At 46.3% G+C, this 20,888-nt stretch overlaps 1 protein-coding gene across 1 annotated transcript in view; it reads left to right on the top strand.

The window, feature by feature from the left end:
- The window catches only part of PDPK1 (3-phosphoinositide dependent protein kinase 1), a 215,568-nt gene that overhangs the window by 173,767 nt on the left and 20,913 nt on the right, over positions 1–20,888 (top strand). The window contains exon 11 of the mRNA XM_063934575.1: positions 15,139–15,356. Coding sequence (XP_063790645.1) covers positions 15,139–15,356 — 218 coding nt within the window. The remainder of the gene's footprint in view (positions 1–15,138; positions 15,357–20,888) is intronic.

Genomic DNA, 20,888 nt, shown 5'->3' with positions numbered 1-20,888 from the left:
GTTTTTAATTCAGAAAAAAATTTCGTGGGGTCCCCCCTCCTTAGCATAACCAGTCTCGGGCTCTTTGAGCCGGTCCTGGTTGAAAAAATATGGGGAAAAAATTGACAGGGGTTCCCACATATTTGATCAACCAGCACCGGGCTCTGCGCCTGGTCCTGGTGCAAAAAATACGGGGGACAAAAAGCGTAGGGGTCCCCCGTATTTTTTGAACCAGCACCGGGCTCCACTAGTCAGAGAGATAATGCCAAAGCCGGGGGACACTTTTATATAGGTACCTGCGGCCCTGGCATTACATACCCAACTAGACACCCCTGGCCGGGGTACCCTGGAGGAGTGGGAACCCCTTAAATCAAGGGGTCCCCCCCCTCCAGCCACCCAAGGGCCAGGGGTGAAGCCCGAGGCTGTCCCCCCCCCCCCCCATCCATGGGCTGCGGATGGGGGGCTGATAGCCAAGTGTAAAATAAAAGAATATTGTTTTTTGCACAAGAACTACAAGTCCCTGCAAGCCTCCCCCGCAAGCTGGTACTTGGAGAACCACAAGTACCAGCATGCGGGTGTTAAACGGGCCCACTGGTACCTATAGTTCTTCTGCCAAAAAAATACCCAAATAAAAACAGGACACACACACCTTGAAAGTACAACTTTATTACATACATTCCGACACACACATACTTACCTATGTTCAGATGCCGACTCGGCCCAAGTCTCGACGTCGATTCCAGGGTACCTGAAAATAAAATTATACTCCCCTAAATCCAGTGTGTCGTGTCCTTTTTTAATAATCCACGTACTTGGCAAAAAAACAAACTGCATACCCGATCCACGCACTGAAAGGGGTCCCATGTTTACACATGGGACCCCTTTCCCCATCTGCCAGGACCCCCCCTGACTCCTGTCAAAGAGGGTCCCATCAGCCAATCAGGGAGCGCCACGTCGTGGCACCCTCCTGATTGGCTGTGACCTCCTGTAGTGTCAGTGAGGCTGTGCAGTGAAGATACAATGTAGCGCATAGGCGCTCCATTGTATCCAATGATGGGAACTTTGCGGTCAGCGGTTGAGGTTACTCGCGGTCAACTGCTGACCGCAAAGTTCCCATCATTGGATACAATGGTGCGCCTACGCGCTACATTGTATCTTCACTGCACAGCCTCACTGACACTAAAGGAGGTCACAGCCAATCAGGAGAGTGCCACGACGTGGTGCTCCCTGATTGGCTGAAGGGACCCTCTTTGACAGGAGTCAGGGGGGGTCCCGGCAGACGGGGAAAGGGGTCCCATGTGTAAACATGGGACCCCTTTCAGTGCGTGGATCGGGTATGCGGTTTGTTTTTTTTTTGCCAAGTACGTGGATTATTAAAAAAGGACACGACACACTGGATTTAGGTAAGTATAATTTTATTTTCAGGTACCCTGGAATCGACGTCGAGACGTGGGCTGAGTCGGCATCTGAACATAGGTAAGTATGTGTGTGTCGGAATGTATGTAATAAAGTTGTACTTTCAAGGTGTGTGTGTCCTGTTTTTATTTGGGTATTTTTTTGGCAGAAGAACTATAGGTACCAGTGGGCCCGTTTAACCCCCGCATGCTGGTACTTGTGGTTCTCCAAGTACCAGCTTGCGGGGGAGGCTTGCAGGGACTTGTAGTTCTTGTGCAAAAAACAATATTCTTTTATTTTACACTTGGCTATCAGCCCCCCATCCGCAGCCCATGGATGGGGGGGGACAGCCTCGGGCTTCACCCCTGGCCCTTGGGTGGCTGGAGGGGGGGGAGCCCTTCATTTAAGGGGTCCCCACTCCTCCAGGGTACCCCGGCCAGGGGTGACTAGTTAGTGATTTAATGCCAGGGCCGCAGGTACCTATATAAAAGTGTTCCCCGGCTTTGGCATTATCTCTCTGACTAGTGGAGCCCGGTGCTGGTTCAAAAAATACGGGGGACCCCTACGCTTTTTGTCCCCCGTATTTTTTGCACCAGGACCAGTCGCAGAGCCCGGTGCTGGTTGATCAAATATGGGGGAACCCCTGTCAATTTTTTCCCCATATTTTTTCAACCAGGACCGGCTCAAAGAGACCGAGGCCGGTTTGGCTTAGGAGGGGGGACCCCACGCAATTTTTTTTTTCACGTTTTTACAGTAAACAGACCCTTTCCCATAGATAAACATGCACAGATCTCACTGATCCGTGCATGATTATCCAAACTCGCCTGGAAAAAGCAGGTTTATTTTTTTGCTGCTTTTTTTAACGAATCGCAAAAAAATACACCCGCAGTTGAGCACTCAGAGACTAACACCCAAATACGAATGAATAGTGAATACCCATGTTGTATGAAATAACAGCCGCGTTTGACCGATGGTCTATTCATTCGTATTTCTGACCTTTGTCATTCAAACCATTACGAATAGTCCAAACACTGCCGAGATTTGTGCTTAGTGAATTCCCGTGTTGGGACTTAGGAAAAAAAAAACACAAATCGGACAAACTCAGATTTTTTGTAAATATTGGCCTTGGTCTTTTATGAGGACAGAGCGGAGCTCAAGACTAGGCAGCAGTTCCTGCTGAAGGTTGTCTCTGCGTTTAACCTGAATCAACCTATTGTGGTTCCATCAAGTTCTGACACTTCTGCTCCTCTGGAAGCTTTGGGTGTTGTGTAAGCCTTGAAGAACTATGTCAAGCGGATGGATCGGATCAGAAATATGAATTCCTTGTTCGTGCTCTATGATGCACAGAAAAAGGGTTGTCCTGCTTCAAAGCAGTCCATTGCTCGTTGGCTTAGGCTTACTATCCAACAAGCCTATCTGTCGGCAGCCTTACCTGTTCCTAAATCTCTGAAGGCCCACTCTACAAGATAAGTGGGCTCTTCCTGGGTGGCTGCCCATGGAGTCTCGGCCTTGCAACTGTGCCGAGCTGCAACCTGGTTGGGGAAGAACACTTTTGTGAAGTTCTACCAGTTTGATACCCTGGCCAAAGAGGATACCCAGTTTGGGCAGGCGGTGCTGTAGAAGTTGTATAGCAGTAAGGTGTGTGTATTCTGGCGCGGTCTAAAGTGTCAACCCAATCTCACTCCTCTTGTGATTTTCCCAGCCACAAATCACACACAATAAAGATAAATGTAAGGGTTTGTTGAGGGGAAATCAAAGGCGATACTTAATACCGAAATGAAGTGAAAAATTATAAAATTTATCAGTATACGTCACATGGAATCCCAATGAACTGATGTGAATGTTGATTTTTTCTTATCCAATGTCTATGATGAATTTTTCTTATTAGTTCAGACAGATCTCCAACGTGGAATACATAGGAAGCAAAATGAAAGAGGGGCATACAATGTGTAGCAATGTTTGTTATGAAAATAGCATAAAAATAAGTCCAGTGACTTCTCCAACGGAAAAGAAACTCTGTAAGGTGTGAATCTTGATAGATGAGAAAGGGACAGTTCCTCACCACCTTTTCATATAGAGATGAACGTGCCAAAACTCACTTAAGGAAATATATCGCCATACATATCAAGGTATCTTTATAATTTCTAAGAAGAAAACAGCAAAAGAGGTCGAAAATTCGTTCAATTGAACGTACCACACTCACTTTCTTGAAAGGCAGGTATCCTCATATAAAGGTATCTTTAGAATGGATGTACGTGAGGCCTTCTCTCAAGTGCTGCTGAAATGCTAACGCTTCCAAGGAATCCAAATATTCAAATCCAGCATGCGATACTCTGTACCAATTAACGTGCTTGCTGTTTTCAATGTTTTGCTGCTGATCTCTTTCTAGGAGTGAATTGCTTTCAGCAGCCAATCGTTGTTCAGTTTCTTCACATGCAACATAAAACCAGTCTGTAAACTGGGAATCCTCTACACCAGTAATTCCAACTCCAGTCTGGAGTTGGAATTACTGGTGTAGAGGATTCCCAGTTTACAGACTGGTTTTTTGTTGCATGTGAAGAAACTGAACAACGATTGGCTGCTGAAAGCAATTCACTCTTAGAAAGAGATCAGCAGCAAAACATTGAAAACAGCAAGCACGTTAATTGGTACAGAGTATCGCATGCTGGATATGAATATTTGGATTCCTTGGAAGCGTTAGCATTTCAGCAGCACTTGAGAGAAGGCCTCACGTACATCCATTCTAAAGATACCTTTATATGAGGATACCTGCATTCCAAGAAAGTGAGTGTGGTACGTTCAATTGAACGAATTTTCGACCTCTTTTGCTGTTTTCTTCTTAGAAATTATAAAGATACCTTGATATGTATGGCGATATATTTCCTTAAGTGAGTTTTGGTACGTTCATCTCTATATGAAAAGGTGGTGAGGAACTGTCCCTTTCTCATCTATCAAGATTCACACCTTACAGAGTTTCTTTTCCGTTGGAGAAGTCACTGGTGCTGTAGAAGTCTCTGCACGTTCTCGCCCGTTCTGGAAGCTTTGATCGTACTAAATCTCCCCAATATCCCTTATGGATGATAGAGAAAATAGGATTTTAATTACCTACCAGTAAATCCTTTTCTCTTAGTCCATAAGGGATATTGGGTGCCTGTCTCAGTGCATTGACTTTTCTGCAGGTTGTCTCTTATATGATTACCTGTTCAGCTGTTGCTGTTTTGTTACTAGCCGTTGCTGATTGTTGTAGGTTAGTGGTGTGCTGGTGTACAGTATAAATCTCACCACTTCTTGTTATGATGATCCTTCTCCCATATATGTCCTTTCTCCTTCGGGCACTGTTTTACCTATAACTGCCTGTGGGATGGGGCATAGAGGGGAGGAGCCAGCACACCCAGTGAAGAAATTTAAAGTGCACCGTCTCCTTTGGACCCCGTCTATACCCATCGTACTAAGTCTCCCCAATATCCCTTATGGACTACGAGAAAAGGATTTGCCAGTAGGTAATTAAAATCCTATTTTTCCTTCCAGGCACTAGCACACACATTCTGCTATACATCAATCCCATACAAATAGATATACATATACGTATGACGCCCATACATCAGCAGTCAGTTGGACTGCACCCCCTAATTTCTAAAATAATATGCAGCAAAAATGTTTAATTCAGGTGCACTTTCTAAGCACTAAGAATACTGTTAATAAAAACAATTCTGATAAACTGTTTAGCCAAAAAGCATGGCCATCTACCACGCCAAGATGAACCTCATCTGATAGGTCCATATTACTAATTACATATTACTAATACTGACGCATTATTTGACTACATTTTCACTCTGAGCCTTTATTCAGACCTGATCACTCCTCTGCGAATTTGCAGAGGTTTGCGATCAGATGGTCGCGGCCCAGACAAAGTGAAATTCCGCCCCGTGCAAGTCTGCGTACGCTTTGCAAATGCCAGTCAGCTGCATATCCGTTCGCAACTCAAGTCTGTGCGTAGCCCAGGACTTACTCCTACTGTGGGAAAGAAACAGGCTGATCGGGCCGATGCGGACGTCACACACCCTCCCTAAAAACATTTGATAATGCCTGCATTTTTCTGACACTCCCAGACAACGGCCAATTACTACTCCCAAAGGTCCGCTTCCTGTCAATTAACCTTCGTTCGCCTAGCGATCAAAAACTACACTGATTTCTTTCGCAGTTTGGCCTCACATGTGCGCATTACGATCCATATGCATGCGCAGTCGTTCGATAATCGTCCACCTTGCAAATTCGCACAACTGCGATCAGGTCTGAATTATCCCCTCTGTCTGGGCGGCGACTATCCGATCGCAAACCTCTGCAAATTCGCAGAGGAGCGATCAGGTCTGAATTAGGCCCTAAATAACATTTAATACACCAAAACCACACTTATATGCTTAGGGATAAATTCATACAAGGTCAAATTGCATTTTGAATTTATTGCATAGCATTTATCATGTAATTTATATTGTACTGAGTAAGAAGAAAATAAATATCACAGTGAATGTATAGTTGCAAACAAACCCCATATTTCAGGCGGGCTGCCATGTGCTTTTTACTAAGGAGTGGCTTTCATCTGGCCTCTCTACCATACAGGCCTGACTGGTGGATTGCTGCAGAGATGTTTGTCCTTCTGGAAGGTTCTCCTCTCTCCAAAGAGGAATGCTGTAGCTCTGACAGAGTGACCATCGGGATCTTGGTCACCTCCCTCACTAGGGCCCTTCTCCCCCGATCGCTCAGTTTAGACGGCTGGCCAGCTGTAGGAAAAGTCCGGGTGGTTGTGAACCGCTTCCATTTACGGATGATGGAGGCCACTGTGCGCATGGGGACCTTCAAAGCAGCAGATATTTTTCTGTACCCTTCCCCAGATTTGTGCTTTGAGACAATCCTGTCTCGGAGGTCTACAGACAATTCCTTTGACTTCATGCTTGGTTTGTGCTCAGACATGCACTGTCAAGTGTGGGACCTTATATAGACAGGTGTGTGCCTTTCCAAATCATGTTCAGTCAACTGAATTTACCACAGGTGGACTCCAATTAAGCTGTAGGAACATCTCAAGATGATCAGTGGAAACAGGATGCACTTGACCTCAATTTTGAACTTCATGGCAAAGGCTTTGAATACATATGTACATGTGATTTCTTAGTTTTTTATGTTTAATAAATTTGCCTAAATCTCAAAAATCTTTTTTCACATTGTCATTATGAGGCATTTTGTGTAGAATTTTGAGGGAAAAAATGAATTTATTCCATTTTGGAATAAGGCTGTTAACATAACAAAATGTGGAAAAAGTGAAGCGCTGTGAATACTTTCCGGATACACTGTTATGAATGCCATTTTTAGATTTCTCACAAATATTTAAGATGCCCGCTCTAATATATATATATATATATTGTAAATCCCTGCACATCTTATTACCAAAATCCCATAAATGTGCACTTGCATCGCACAACACCTCATAAGCATACCACAGCATCCCATAAGAGAAAACGATACACCCACACATTATCTGAGTTCCAAAGCTCAGTGAAGTATATATTTCTTGTTAAAAGGATATGGATACAATATATATTACAAAGTACAGTATATCTATAATTACATGGTTACACACACACACACACACACACACACAGAAAACAGTTAGAACATAGTTAAAACACAGTTACATATAGTTATAGTTAAATGCCTGCGATACATTTACCAGATCCTTCTCATTATTAGTTTATCTCTCCATATGACTCTGTCTTTCTCTCTTTCCTCTTTAAAATCATGCAAAACCTCCATCTTCCTCTGAGTCCACCAGCAACTGCCCTCCTCTCTCCCTAGCCAGCAACAACTTTCCTGTTTTTCCTAGTTCCTGGGGGAGGGGTCTCTACTACACAATTCTCTTATGTATATGCTGATCAGGTTCAGCCCTGAAACTGTCAAAAGGGTTGGCTTGAGTTCCCTGTTCACTGTATCATTTATTGTTCTAACAAAGTGATTTTAGCTTTTATACATTCAATCATAACTATCCGCTGCAATGTCCTACAACTTAATAACAAGTATCAAATTAATCTACGCATTGAGCTGGTTGTTTTAATAGTAAATATGACCGGTGTATCTGGTTCCGTTCCAATAATACACATTCATGACATTAATTCATTAGCTAATTTTAAATCTCCATGATGTCTGGTGCTTGATATTATTATAAATATGTACTGTATGAAATAAGTGTCGAATCCATCTCTGTGCCATGTCCGAGTAAATGCGTGTGTTACCATATATTGCTGTGCTCGCTGCGCATATTTGCAAGTATAGCGACTTAAATGTGTGCAGTTTGTATGTTCTCTCTATGTAATATTTTTGACTTTGACACTGTATACAGTATATACAGCAAATACTCCTACAGTATTCCATATACGCAAAACATACACCTATTTTACTAGACAGACAGATATAGATATTACACAGTATATGCACCACATGCCTCCTATAGTATTCCATAAATGCACCACAAACACCATATATGCTCCACATGCATACTATATATGTGTGTGTGTGTGTGTATATATATATATATATATATATAAAAAATATGAAATCAGCATCTATAGCATTAGCTTATAGAGTGTTTGTCTCTCAATATAAATATATATACAGAGAGAGGGTAATTATATATATATATATATATATATATATATATATATATATATATATTCTCTGACGTCCTAGTGGATGCTGGGAACTCCGTAAGGACCATGGGGAATAGCGGCTCCGCAGGAGACTGGGCACAACTAAAGAAAGCTTTAGGACTACCTGGTGTGCACTGGCTCCTCCCTCTATGACCCTCCTCCAGACCTCAGTTAGAATTTTGTGCCCGGCCGAGCTGGATGCACACTAGGGGCTCTCCTGAGCTCCTAGAAAAGAAAGTACATTTTAGGTTTTTTATTTTCAGTGAGATCTGCTGGCAACAGACTCACTGCTACGAGGGACTTAGGGGAGAGAAGCGGACCTACCTGCTTGCAGCTAGCTTGGGCTTCTTAGGCTACTGGACACCATTAGCTCCAGAGGGATCGAACACAGGCCCAGCCTCGGTCGTCCGGTCCCGGAGCCGCGCCGCCGTCCCCCTTGCAGAGCCAGAAGCAAGAAGAACGTCCAGGAAATCAGCGGCAGAAGACTCTGGTCTTCATTAAGGTAGCGCACAGCACTGCAGCTGTGCGCCATTGCTCCCTGTGCACACCACATACTCCGGTCACTGATGGGTGCAGGGCGCTGGGGGGGGGAGCGCCCTGGGCAGCAATTAGAGTACCTTAAGAGTGGCAAATCACACATAATATAGCCTAATAAGCTATATATGTGTAAAATACCCCTGCCACATTATGATTATAAGAGCGGGAGAAGTCAGCCGAAAAAGGGGCGGGGCTATCTCCCTCAGCACACTGGCGCCATTTTCTCTTCACAGTGCAGCTGGAAGACAGCTCCCCAGGCTCTCCCCTGTAGTTTTCAGGCTCAAAGGGTTAAAAAGAGAGGGGGGGCACTAAATTTAGGCGCAAATCTGTGTATTATAGCAGCTATAAGGGAAAAATCACTGTGGGTAGTGTGAATCCCTGCATTATATAGCGCTCTGGTGTGTGCTGGCATACTCTCTCTCTGTCTCCCCAAAGGACTTTGTGGGGTCCTGTCCTCAGTCAGAGCATTCCCTGTGTGTGTGCGGTGTGTCGGTACGGCTGTGTCGACATGTTTGATGAGGAGGCTTATGTGGAGGCGGAGCAGATGCCGATAAATGTGATGTCACCCCCTGCGGGGTCGACACCTGAGTGGATGGACATGTGGAAGGAATTACGTGACAGTGTCAACTCCTTACATAAAAGGTTTGACGACATAGCAGATGTGGGACAGCCGGCTTCTCAGCCCGTGCCTGCCCAGGCGTCTCAAAAGCCATCAGGGGCCCTAAAACGCCCACTACCTCAGATGGCAGACACAGATGTCGACACGGATACTGACTGCAGTGTCGACGACGATGAGACTACTGTACATTCCAATAGAGCCACCCGTTACATGATTACGGCAATAAAAAATGTGTTGCACATTTCTGATATTACCCCAGGTACCACAAAAAAGGGTATTATGTTTGGGGAGAAAAAAAGCTTCCAGTGGTTTTTCCCCCATCTGATGAACTAAATGTGTGAAGAAGCGTGAGTTTCCCCCGATAAGAAACTGTTAATTTCTAAAAGGTTACTAATGGCGTACCCTTTCCCGCCAGAGGATAGGTCACGTTGGGAGACATCCCCTAGGGTGGATAAAGCGCTCATACGTCTGTCAAAGAAGGTGGCACTACCGTCTCAGGACACGGCCGCCCTAGAGGAGCCTGCAGATAGAATGCAGGAGGCTATCCTGAAGTCTGTATATACACACTCAGGCATTATACTGAGACCAGCTATTGCTTCAGCATGAATGTGCAGTGCTACAGCTGCGTGGTCAGATTCTCTGTACCTTAAGACAGGGACACTATATTGCTAACCATAGAGCATATTAAAGACGCAGTCTTATACATGAGAGATGCACAGAGGGATAATTGCCGACTGGCATCTAAAATAAACGCAATGTCCATTTCTGCCAGGAACTCGGCAGTGGACAGGTGATGCTGATTCTAAAAGGCACATGGAAGTTTTGCCTTACAAGGGTGAGGAGTTGTTTGGGGATGGTCTCTCGGACCTCGTTTCCACAGCTACAGCTGGGAAATCAACAGTTTGCCCCATGTTCCCTCACAGCCAAAGAAAGCATCGTATTATCAGGTACAGTCCTTTCGGCCCCAGAAAGGCAAGCGGGTTAAAGGCGCGTCCTTTCTGCCCAGAGGCAGAGGTAGAGGGAAAAAGCTGCAGCATACAGCCAGTTCCCAGGAACAAAAGTTCTCCCCCGCTTCCTCTAAGTCCACCGCATGACGCTGGGGCTCCACAGGCGGAGCCAGGTACGGTGGGGGCCCGTCTCAAGAATTTCAGCGACCAGTGGGCTCGCTCACGGGTGGATCCCTGGATTCTACAGGTAGTATCTCAGGGGTACAAGCTGGAATTCGAGACGTCTCCCCCTCACCGTTTCCTCAAATCTGCCTTGCCGACAGCTCCCTCAGACAGGGAGGCAGTGCTGGAGGCAATTCACAAGCTGTATTCGCAGCAGGTGATAGTCAAGGTACCCCTTCTTCAACAGGGACGGGGTTACTATTCCACAATGTTTGTGGTACCGAAACCGGACGGTTCGGTGAGACCTATTTTAAATTTTAAATCCTTGAACACTTATATACGAAGGTTCAAGTTCAAAATGGAATCGCTCAGGGCGGTTATTGCAAGCCTGGACGAAGGGGATTACATGGTATCACTGGACATCAAGGATGCTTGCCTGCATGTCCCCATTTAACCCCCTCACCAGGAGTACCTCAGATTTGTGGTACAGGACTGTCATTACCAATTCCAGACGTTGCCGTTTGGTCTGTCCACGGCACCAAGGGTATTTACCAAGGTAATGGCAGAGATGATGATACTCCTTCGAAGGAAGGGAGTTATAATTATCCCGTACTTGGACGATCTCCTTATAAAGGCGAGGTCCAGGGAACAGTTGTTGATCGGAGTAGCACTAGCTGGGGCAGTGCTACAACAGCACGGCTGGATCCTGAACATTCCGAAGTCGCAGCTGGTTCCTACAACGCGTCTACTGTTCCTGGGGATGGTTCTCGACACAGAACAGAAAAAAGTGTTTCTCCCGGAGGAGAAGGCCAAGGAGTTGTCATCTCTAGTCAGAGACCTCCTAAAACCAAAACAGGTGTTGGTGCACCATTGCACGCGAGTCCTGGGAAAGATGGTGGCTTCTTACGAAGCAATTCCATTCGGAGGGTTCCATGCAAGGATCTTTCAGTGGGATCTGTTGGACAGGTGGTCCGGATCGCATCTTCAGATGCATCGGCTGATAACCCTGTCTCCAAGGGCCAGGGTGTCGCTGTTGTGATGGCTGCAGAGTGCTCATCTTCCAGAGGGCCGCAGATTCGGCATACAGGACTGGGTCCTGGTGACCTTGGATGCCAGCCTTCGAGGTTGGGGGGCAGTCACACAGGGAAGAAACTTCCAAGGACAATGGTCAAGTCAGGAGACTTCCCTACACATAAATATTCTGGAACTAAGGGCCATTTGCAATGCCCTAAGTCAGGCAAGACCCCTGCTTCAAAACCAGCCGGTGCTGATCTAGTCAGACAACATCACGGCGGTCGCCCATGTAAACCAACAGGGCGGCACAAGAAGCAGGATGGCAATGGCACAAGGATTCTCCGATGGGCGGAAAATCATGTGTTAGCACTGTCAGCAGTGTTCATTCCCGGAGTGGACAACTGGGAAGCAGACTTTCTCAGCAAACACGACCTCCACCCGGGAGAGTGGGGACTTCATCCAGAAGTCTTCCAAATGATTGTACACCATTGGGAAGGGCCACAGGTGGACATGATGGCGTCCCGCCTCAACAAAAAGCTAAAATGTTATTGCGCCAGGTCAAGGGACCCTCAGGCGATAGCTGTGGACGCTCTGGTAACACCGTGGGTGTACCAGTCGGTGTATGTGTTCCTTCCTCTGCCTCTCATACCCAAGGTACTGAGAATAATAAGAAGGAGAGGAGTAAGAACTATACTCGTGGTTCCGGATTGGCCAAGAAGATCTTGGTACCCAGAACTTCAAGAAATTATCTCAGAGGACCCATGGCCTCTGCCGCTCAGACAGGACCTGCTGCAGCAGGGGCCCTGTCTGTTCCAAGACTTACCGCGGCTGCGTTTGACGGCATGGCGGTTGAACACCGGATCCTGAAGGAAAAGGGCATTCCGGAGGAAGTTATCCCTACGCTAATTAAAGCTAGGAAAAGAAGTGACCGCAAACCATCATCACCGCATATGGCGGAAATATGTTGCGTGGTGTGAGGCCAGGAAGGCCCCAATGGAGGAATTCAGCTAGGTCGATTTCTGCACTTCCTACAGTCAGGGGTGACTATGGGCCTAAAATTGGGTTCCATTAAGGTCCAGATTTCGGCTCTATCGATTTTCTTCCAAAAAGAACTGGCTTCACTACCTGAAGTTCAGACATTTGTTAAGGGAGTGCTGCATATTCAGCCCCCTTTTGTGCCCCCAGTGGCACCTTGGGATCTCAACGTGGTGTTGGATTTCCTAAAGTCGCATTGGTTTGAACCACTTAAAACCGTGGAACTAAAATATCTCACGTGGAAAGTGGTCATGCTGTTGGCCTTGGCTTTGGCCAGGCGTGTGTCAGAATTGGCGGCTTTGTCTTGTAAAAGCCCTTATCTGATTTTCCATATGGATAGGGCGGAATTGAGGACTCGTCCCCAATTTCTCCCAAAGGTGGTTTCAGCGTTTCATTTGAACCAGCCTATTGTGGTGCCTGCGGCTACTCGTGACTTGGAGGACTCCCAAGTTGCTGGACGTAGTCCGGGCCCTAAAAATCTATGTTTCCAGGACAGCTGGAGTCAGAAAGACTGACTCGCTATTTATCCTGCATGCGCCCAACAAGTTGGGTGCGCCTGCTTCAAAGCAGACTATTGCTCGCTGGATCTGTAGCACGATTCAACTTGCACATTCTGCGGCTGGACTGCCGCATCCTACATCTGTAAAAGCCCATTCCACGAGGAAGGTGGGCTCTTCTTGGGCGGCTGCCCGAGGGGTCTCGGCTTTACAACTTTGCCGAGCAGCTACTTGGTCGGGGTCAAACACATTTGCTAAATTCTACAAGTTTGATACCCTGGCTGAGGAGGACCTAGAGTTCGCTCATTCGGTGCTGCAGAGTCATCCGCACTCTCCCGCCCGTTTGGGAGCTTTGGTATAATCCCCATGGTCCTTACGGAGTTCCCAGCATCCACTAGGACGTCAGAGAAAATAAGATTTTACTCACCGGTAAATCTATTTCTCGTAGTCCGTAGTGGATGCTGGGCGCCCGTCCCAAGTGCGGATTGTCTGCAATACTTGTATATAGTTATTGTTTAACTAAAGGGTTATTGTTGAGCCATCTGTTGAGAGGCTCAGTTATATTTCATACTGTTAACTGGGTATAGCATCACGAGTTATACGGTGTGATTGGTGTGGCTGGTATGAGTCTTACCCGGGATTCAAAATCCTTTCCTTATTGTGTCAGCTCTTCCGGGCACAGTATCCTAACTGAGGTCTGGAGGAGGGTCATAGAGGGAGGAGCCAGTGCACACCAGGTAGTCCTAAAGCTTTCTTTAGTTGTGCCCAGTCTCCTGCGGAGCCGCTATTCCCCATGGTCCTTACGGAGTTCCCAACATCCACTACGGACTACGAGAAATAGATTTACCGGTGAGTAAAATCTTATTATATATAAATACATATATATATATATATATATATATATATATATATTTTCTCTCTCTCTATCTCTCTCTCTCTCTCTCTCTATCTCTATATATATATATATATATATATATATCTCTATACACACACTGCTCAAAAAAATAAAGGGAACACTAAAATAACACATCCTAGATCTGGATGAATGAAATATTCTTATTAAATACTTTGTTCTTTACGTAGTTGAATGTGCTGACGACAAAATCACACAAAAATTATCAATGGAAATCAAATTTATTAACCCATGGAGGTCTGGATTTGGAGTCACACTCAAAATTAAAGTGGAAAAACACACTACAGGCTGATCCAACTTTGATGTAATGTCCTTAAAACAAGTCAAAAGGAGGCTCAGTAGTGTGTGTGGCCTCCACGTGCCTGTATGACCTCCCTACAAAGCCTGGGCATGCTCCTGATGAGGTGGCAGATGGTCTCCTGAGGGATCTCCTCCCAGACCTGGACTAAAGCATCCGCCAACTCCTGGACAGTCTGTGGTGGATGGAGCGAGACATGATGTCCCAGATGTGCTCAATTGGATTCAGGTCTGGGGAACGGGCGGGCCAGTCCATAGCACTCTAGTCCATTCTATTGTCTATTCCATTTGCACAACAGCATGTGGAATTAATTGTCAATCAGTGTTGCTTCCTAAGTGGACAGTTTGATTTCACAGAAGTGTGATTGACTTGGAGTTACATTGTGTTGTTTAAGTGTTCCCCTTATTTTTTTGGCATTGGTCCCTACATAGTTTGTAACTTATGTACTACCATGATGTGTGACAAAATGTAGATGATAGTTATGTTACTGCTTATTCCACATTTGTGGGGATGGTCTAGACCTCTTACTTTTGTATGTCCTAAAAAAAGATAAGCATAGGGGTCATGCACATGAGTTATACTTCTGTAATCCCCCATTATTGACATGGGGTGCTAATTGCCATTGCACATAGTTAAGTTTGTGTTGCTTTATACTCTTTCCCATTATGTAATGGCTAATAGTATTGGTTTTCTGATGGCCAAATGTACCCAGGCAGCAGAGATCAGCATCCATGTAAAGTGATGGTTAATACAGTTGTTTAAACAGTGGAACCCGGATACGCCAGCCCTTGATTCCCATATAAAATATCAGTTTGTCCACCAGACTTGTTAAAGAATATGCTACAGTTTTATCATCCACGTGTAGGGTTTGGTCAGACTGAAGACTTGGAACAACTCCGTATGCCTCTTGTTATTCGCCTCTATAACTTGACATTGTTGGGCTAGTGCAGTTAGTTACGAGAGGTCATATGTTACCATGTGGCATCATTGTGAAAATCAAATGTATTTACCTGACCCTTCTGATTTGTGTTCTCCTCTTGTTTCCAGTATGATGACCTCTTGAGTCAGTTTGGGGGTATGCAAGTAGCCTCGTCGGCATCTTCCCAAACATTGCCAGTACCAGAGCCTGTTCAGCCTCAGCGATGCGACAGTAACATAGAACAGTACATCCACGACCTCGATAATAATTCATTTGAGCTTGATCTACTATTCTCAGAGAATGAAAAGCGGCTACTGCTAGAGAAACAAGCCGGTGGAAACCAATGGTAAGCAAACTACACATTGTAGTATGTACAGTAGGAAAATTCATTGTGGTGCTGTAAGAATGGAGGATGGTTAGTGGGAAGGAGATCATAGATTACAACGAGTAGAGAATGGCAGGTCTTGCCTTTTATCATTTTAAGATTTAGAAAGTGGGAAAGTAACAGTCTGTTATTTTCATGCCAGATTATACAATGTAAACATGGATGCGGATTATAAAAACAAAATACTAGCGGCTCCTTCCTACAGCGCCAAAAGGCGCACCACTTCAATTGTAATTTAAGGAGAATATATTTATAAAGCTAAAAAAAACAAAAACACAATTTTCAGTTGAGCATATTGTAACGTACTGTCACGTGTCCCTGTGTTTATTATGAACATAACAAAAAAAATGTATACACCTGTTACCGCGCAGTAAGGAAAATACAGAGCTGCCTCATATATACCAAAAAAGGAAAGAGCGCTCAATTCCACCTCACGTTCAAAAAAAATACACAGTAGGTATACATGTTGGCGCTGGTATCTCCTGGGTGTCTCATATCAGAGTAGCTGCGTAAATAAAAAAAACTTTTTATTTTTACACAAAAGGCATGTTATATTCAATTCATGTCAGATCCTTTCCGACGGAAAGGATCTGACATGTGAGTATTCAATACTCTGCCAAACTCGACAGGTTCGGCCCGTTCCCGACAATGTCAATCCAAATTCTTTTAAAGTCGGATTGACATTGTCGGAAACGGGGGGCTAAACCTGTCGAGTTTGACTGCGTTCCCGACAATCCACGTGTTTTCCAACAAGTCTGGATTTCCTGACTTGTTGTAAAAAAAAACAGTCGGCATTGAATAGGTCAGAACCCCTTCCGACCTAAAACAGTCGGAAACTGCCGTCTGGGCTGTAACACACACTCCGGTTTTTCCCGGATGGCAAAAAGCCGGACAAACTTTGTCCGGCTTTTTGCCATCCGGGAGAAACCGGCAGAGTCGCTCACACAGGACGGCTTTGAGCCGTGTGTGATGCTGTGCGCATGCGCAGCATCAGACACGGCTTCAGAAAAAACCGTTGTGTGTGAAAGCTCCCCTTCACACACATGGTTTACTGGCTCCAAGGACGGCCCGGCGGCCGCCCGGCCGCCGGACCTTCCAGTGGTGAGACCCGGCTGCAACCCGGCAGCCGGGCCGGGGCCGTGCAGTGTGAAGGGACCCTACCCCTCACACTGTTAACTACAATGCCGGCATGGGAAAAAGCCGTCCGGCTTTTTCCCGGCCGGCAACAACCGTGTAGTGTGTTTTAGCCCTCTTTCTGACAAGACGGCAGTTTCTGACAGGAATTGAATAATAAACTACACAGTGCAGTTTAGTACATCACGGTATCACAATAAAGTGATTACATGGATAAAGTGACACAGTGCAATCCAATGAATCACAGTACCATATTAAAGTGACACAGTGCATGGGGATCATCAATTATACATCAGTCTCTCACCCAAAGAAGATGCTGCGGTGAGCTAGCTGTAAGGCAATGCAGATCCCGGGCTGAAAAGCTTGGCACCACCGCAGAAGGCTTCTTCAGACTAGCCAGATACTTTCCCCTTCTGTGTTCATCCAAGGAGCATGAAGTCCAAATAACGCGTTTTGGTTGTAATAACCTTTTTCCATTCTTCTGGTCCCTCAATGTTGCAAGCAACCTGGCATTAAACTGTTATTGATTGAGGTATGTTGCTGCCATATAGAGGTAGGAAATGGGTCCTGCGCAGTTGCAAGCAACCTGACTTCAAACTGTTATTGATTGAGGGAGTGGGAAGCGACTGTCTCCGTTTGTGAAAACAGAGGCGTGTCACCGCCATATAGGTGGAGGGAAGAGGTCTGGGAAGCAATGAAGCAGCAGTGATAGCACCTGAATTACCTTCACTGTGCAGAGGCGAGTGGATAAAGGTGTCATGTTACATTTAGAAGAAAACAAGAGGTTTAGGGGGAATTCAATTAGATGCGAAGGGGGTGAATCAGCCATTGCCACAACGTTTCACTGCCGACAACGGCAGCCCCACTCCACCCCCTTCGCATGTCTGGCCGAATGCCGGGTTCACCTAAAAGTATTTGCTGCCTATGGGACAGCGAACACTTTTGAGCGAGATCCCCTCCACCATAAAGTGTGGCAGTATCGGACTGATACGCCAGGTGAATCCTTCTGGCATGTAATTGAATTTGCCCCTTAGAGTTAAAGATAAATCATTAGAACTTAAGAATTCGGCATAGCACTTTTATCCACAAAATATATCCGTAACAAGACTACCAACGTTTAAAATAACATTGTTACTATAATATCTCGGTCATTGGTTGCCAAACTATGCCGTGGCACCCTGGGGGGTACCTTGGGACACTTGCAGGGGTGCCTCGGGTTGGTGGTGCAGGTCCAATTCTATTTAATTATGGTCCGTGTAATAGACAAAACCAGTGCTGGTGGCTGCCAGTCATATAAATCCTAAGGATATAAACACAATTTACTTGATTTAATATTTTTTCTCTGTCCTCCATCTGGGGGACGCTGCGCCGTTACTTGTGGGTTAGAGGTGTGTGGTAGTGGAGTTTGGCACAGAACTATCAAAAGCTGACTCCTCCCCCCTCTAACCCCTCCCATCTCCTTCCTGCTCAGCCCTGTTCAGTTTTAGTTTTGTGCCTGTGGGGTACAGACACAGTTTTTATTTCTCTTTAGATTTTCTGTTTATTTTTATTTCTTTTGACAAGTACCTAGTCCCTGTTTACAGGTGACAGGTATAACAGTGGAAGGGGTTAGTATCCCATTCCAGACTGCTGCATGGAGGCCACTATACCTTGGTCACTGGGGCCCTCAGAGAAGAAAGCAGAATCAGGTACTGGACAGCCACAATCTGTCACTGACAGTATTGGGCTGTCCCTATTTCCTATGGGGATTTTATCCTTATCTATACAGCATGCGGCGTTTCTCTCTCCCCCCCCCCCCCCCCCCCCCGGAGCGCGCGACCGACCATCCACAGACAGCCGGATGGCTGAACTGGGATGGAATGCGGTGGGGGCGGACTGTGTTTAGGTCCGGGAGGGTGTTATTCACTCCCTAGGACCGTTGCTGTGCTGCCATGACAACCGCTCTGTGTAGCGGCGCACGGGAGCCGAACTTCCGGTTTTGCCGGAGAGAGAGAGAAGTTACGTCAGGCGGGCAGAGCCGTCTTCCCGCCCAGCTCTGCCCGCGCGCGCGCTGCTGTTCACGGCGCCATCTTCTCTGCCTGCAGACGGGGGGACGCTGTGCTACGGAGGGGGATCACACTTACACAAAAACCGCAAGTATAAGAGGGGGGGGGATCACACAAACTTGGGGGACAAGACATAGTACACCAGAGTACAGGATGACCAGTAAGCCAGAGAAACCTGCAAAGGGAAAAACAACCTCAGTGGTTTATTTCTCATGTTCACAATGTGGCACAAAGCTGGCTAAGGGGAGTGCTGACGCAGGGACCCTCTGTACATCATGCTCTGGTGCACCAGCGGCAGATCAGCAGGGCAGATCCACAGATCAGTCAATGCCCCCTTGGGTCAAGGCCATGGTGGATGCAATTTCAGATTTGCGTCAGTCAAGGTCGGAAGCAGCTTTGGCCCAGACTCAGGTGGAACCGCTGTGGGCCCAGAATATGGGAAAGTGTCTCACTGATTTGACTCAGTCTGTAAATAAATTTGTAAATTCTGCCAGTAGTTCGGCGGCTTCTAAGCGAACGCAGCCGTTGCCCGCTATTACGTTTCCGGGAGAGGAGTTGGATACTCTGACATCTCCATTGGAAGAAGGGGAGGTAGATCCTGAATGGGACGAAAATTCGGCTTGGGAAGATGAGGAATTATCTACTAGTTCAGGTGTTAGGCTACTAATCGAAGCCATTCGTCAGACCCTTAATATTCAGGATGAGGCAGTAGCCGAGACTTCTTCCCCTTTCTTCAAACGACAGAAGAGACAGGTTACTGCCTTCCCTTCTTACTCGCACTTTGCGGATATTTTAAAAGAACCCTGGCTAAAACTGGATTCTCGTTTCCAGGCTCCTAAAAAGTTAAAATTTCTATATCCTTTTACAGAGGAGGATACAAAATTTTGGGAGACTGCCCCAAAGGTAGACGCTCCTATTTCGCATTTAGCAAAAGCTACGGTTATTCCGTCAGTACAGTCTGTGACTTTAAAAGACTCTACCGATAGGAAGATAGAAGCATTACTAAAATCTATGTTTTCCTTATTAGGTGTCTCTCTCCGTCCAGTTCTGGCGAGTGCCTGGGTGCTTAAAGCCGTAGATGAGTGGCTTGCACAGGTTGTATCTGGGATGCAGTCAGACGATCCGACGGAGGCCATTCAATTAGCAGAACAGATTTCTGAGGCCCTTACTTACGTGGGTGAGGCCTTATTGGATTCGGTGGCGCTACAGTCCCGTGTTTCTGCCTTAACAGTATCCGCAAGACGGTCTCTTTGGCTTAGGGTTTGGAATGCTGATTCGGACTCAAAGCAGACCTTGACGGCAGTTCCTTTTGAAGGCGAGTTTCTCTTTGGATCAGAGTTAAAGAAGATCATTTCAGATACTACGGGAGGAAAGAGCCCTTTCCTTCCGTCTGCTCCTAACAAACCAAAACCTACAAGATTTCGGTCCTTTCGTACGCAGGGCAGAGGTAACTTCCAGTCCTTTCGGCCCTTCTCCAGATTTCCACGGAGGGGATCATTCAGAGGTAGAGGAGCTCAGGCTACTCGCAGACCGGCCAGTAAGCCTGCCGACAAGCCTGAGGCATGACGCTTCGGGCCCTCTGGAGGGATCAATACAGGTTGGGGCTCGTTTACTTCACTTCAGGGAAGTGTGGCTCCTATCGAAACCAGATCGGTGGGTAATGGGGGTCATTTCCAGAGGATATATGTTGGACTTCGAAGAGACAGTCCCAACCCGACTATTTGTCACACCTCTCCCAGACGACCCCTCCAGACGTCAAGCTCTCCTTCAGGCAACAGCAACATTATTACAAAATGGAGTAATCCTTCCGGTCCCAGCTCCTCAGAGAGGTCGGGGCTTTTACTCGGGTCTTTTTCTCGTGGACAAGCCGGACGGTTCGTTTCGACCCATTCTAAATCTAAAAGCTCTCAATCCGTACCTCTCATCCCAAAAATTCAGGATGGAATCCATTCGCTCCATTATCGCAGCCATGGAGCCAGGGGAATATTTGGCTTCAATAGACATAAAGGACGCATACCTACATGTTCCAATTTGGATAGGACATCAATCCCTTCTGAGATTTGCAGTAGGGCCGTGGCATTTTCAGTTTCGGGCCCTTCCCTTTGGTCTCTCTACGGCTCCCCGGGTTTTTACGAAGGTCCTGGGTCATGTCGTCGCAGTTCTCCGTTGCAAAGGGGTCAACATCACCCCATACTTGGACGACCTGTTGATCAAGGCACCGTCACCGGAGATTCTCACTCAGAACCTGCGTCTAACGACAGAGACTCTACAGTCGTTCGGGTGGATAATCAATTTTCCAAAGTCGTCTTTACTC

The sequence above is a fragment of the Pseudophryne corroboree genome, chromosome 7 (assembly GCF_028390025.1).
Source record: "Pseudophryne corroboree isolate aPseCor3 chromosome 7, aPseCor3.hap2, whole genome shotgun sequence".
Taxonomy (NCBI): domain Eukaryota; kingdom Metazoa; phylum Chordata; class Amphibia; order Anura; family Myobatrachidae; genus Pseudophryne; species Pseudophryne corroboree.
The sequence above is the reverse complement of the archived record's forward strand: the minus strand, read 5'-3'. Positions and strand labels throughout refer to the sequence as shown.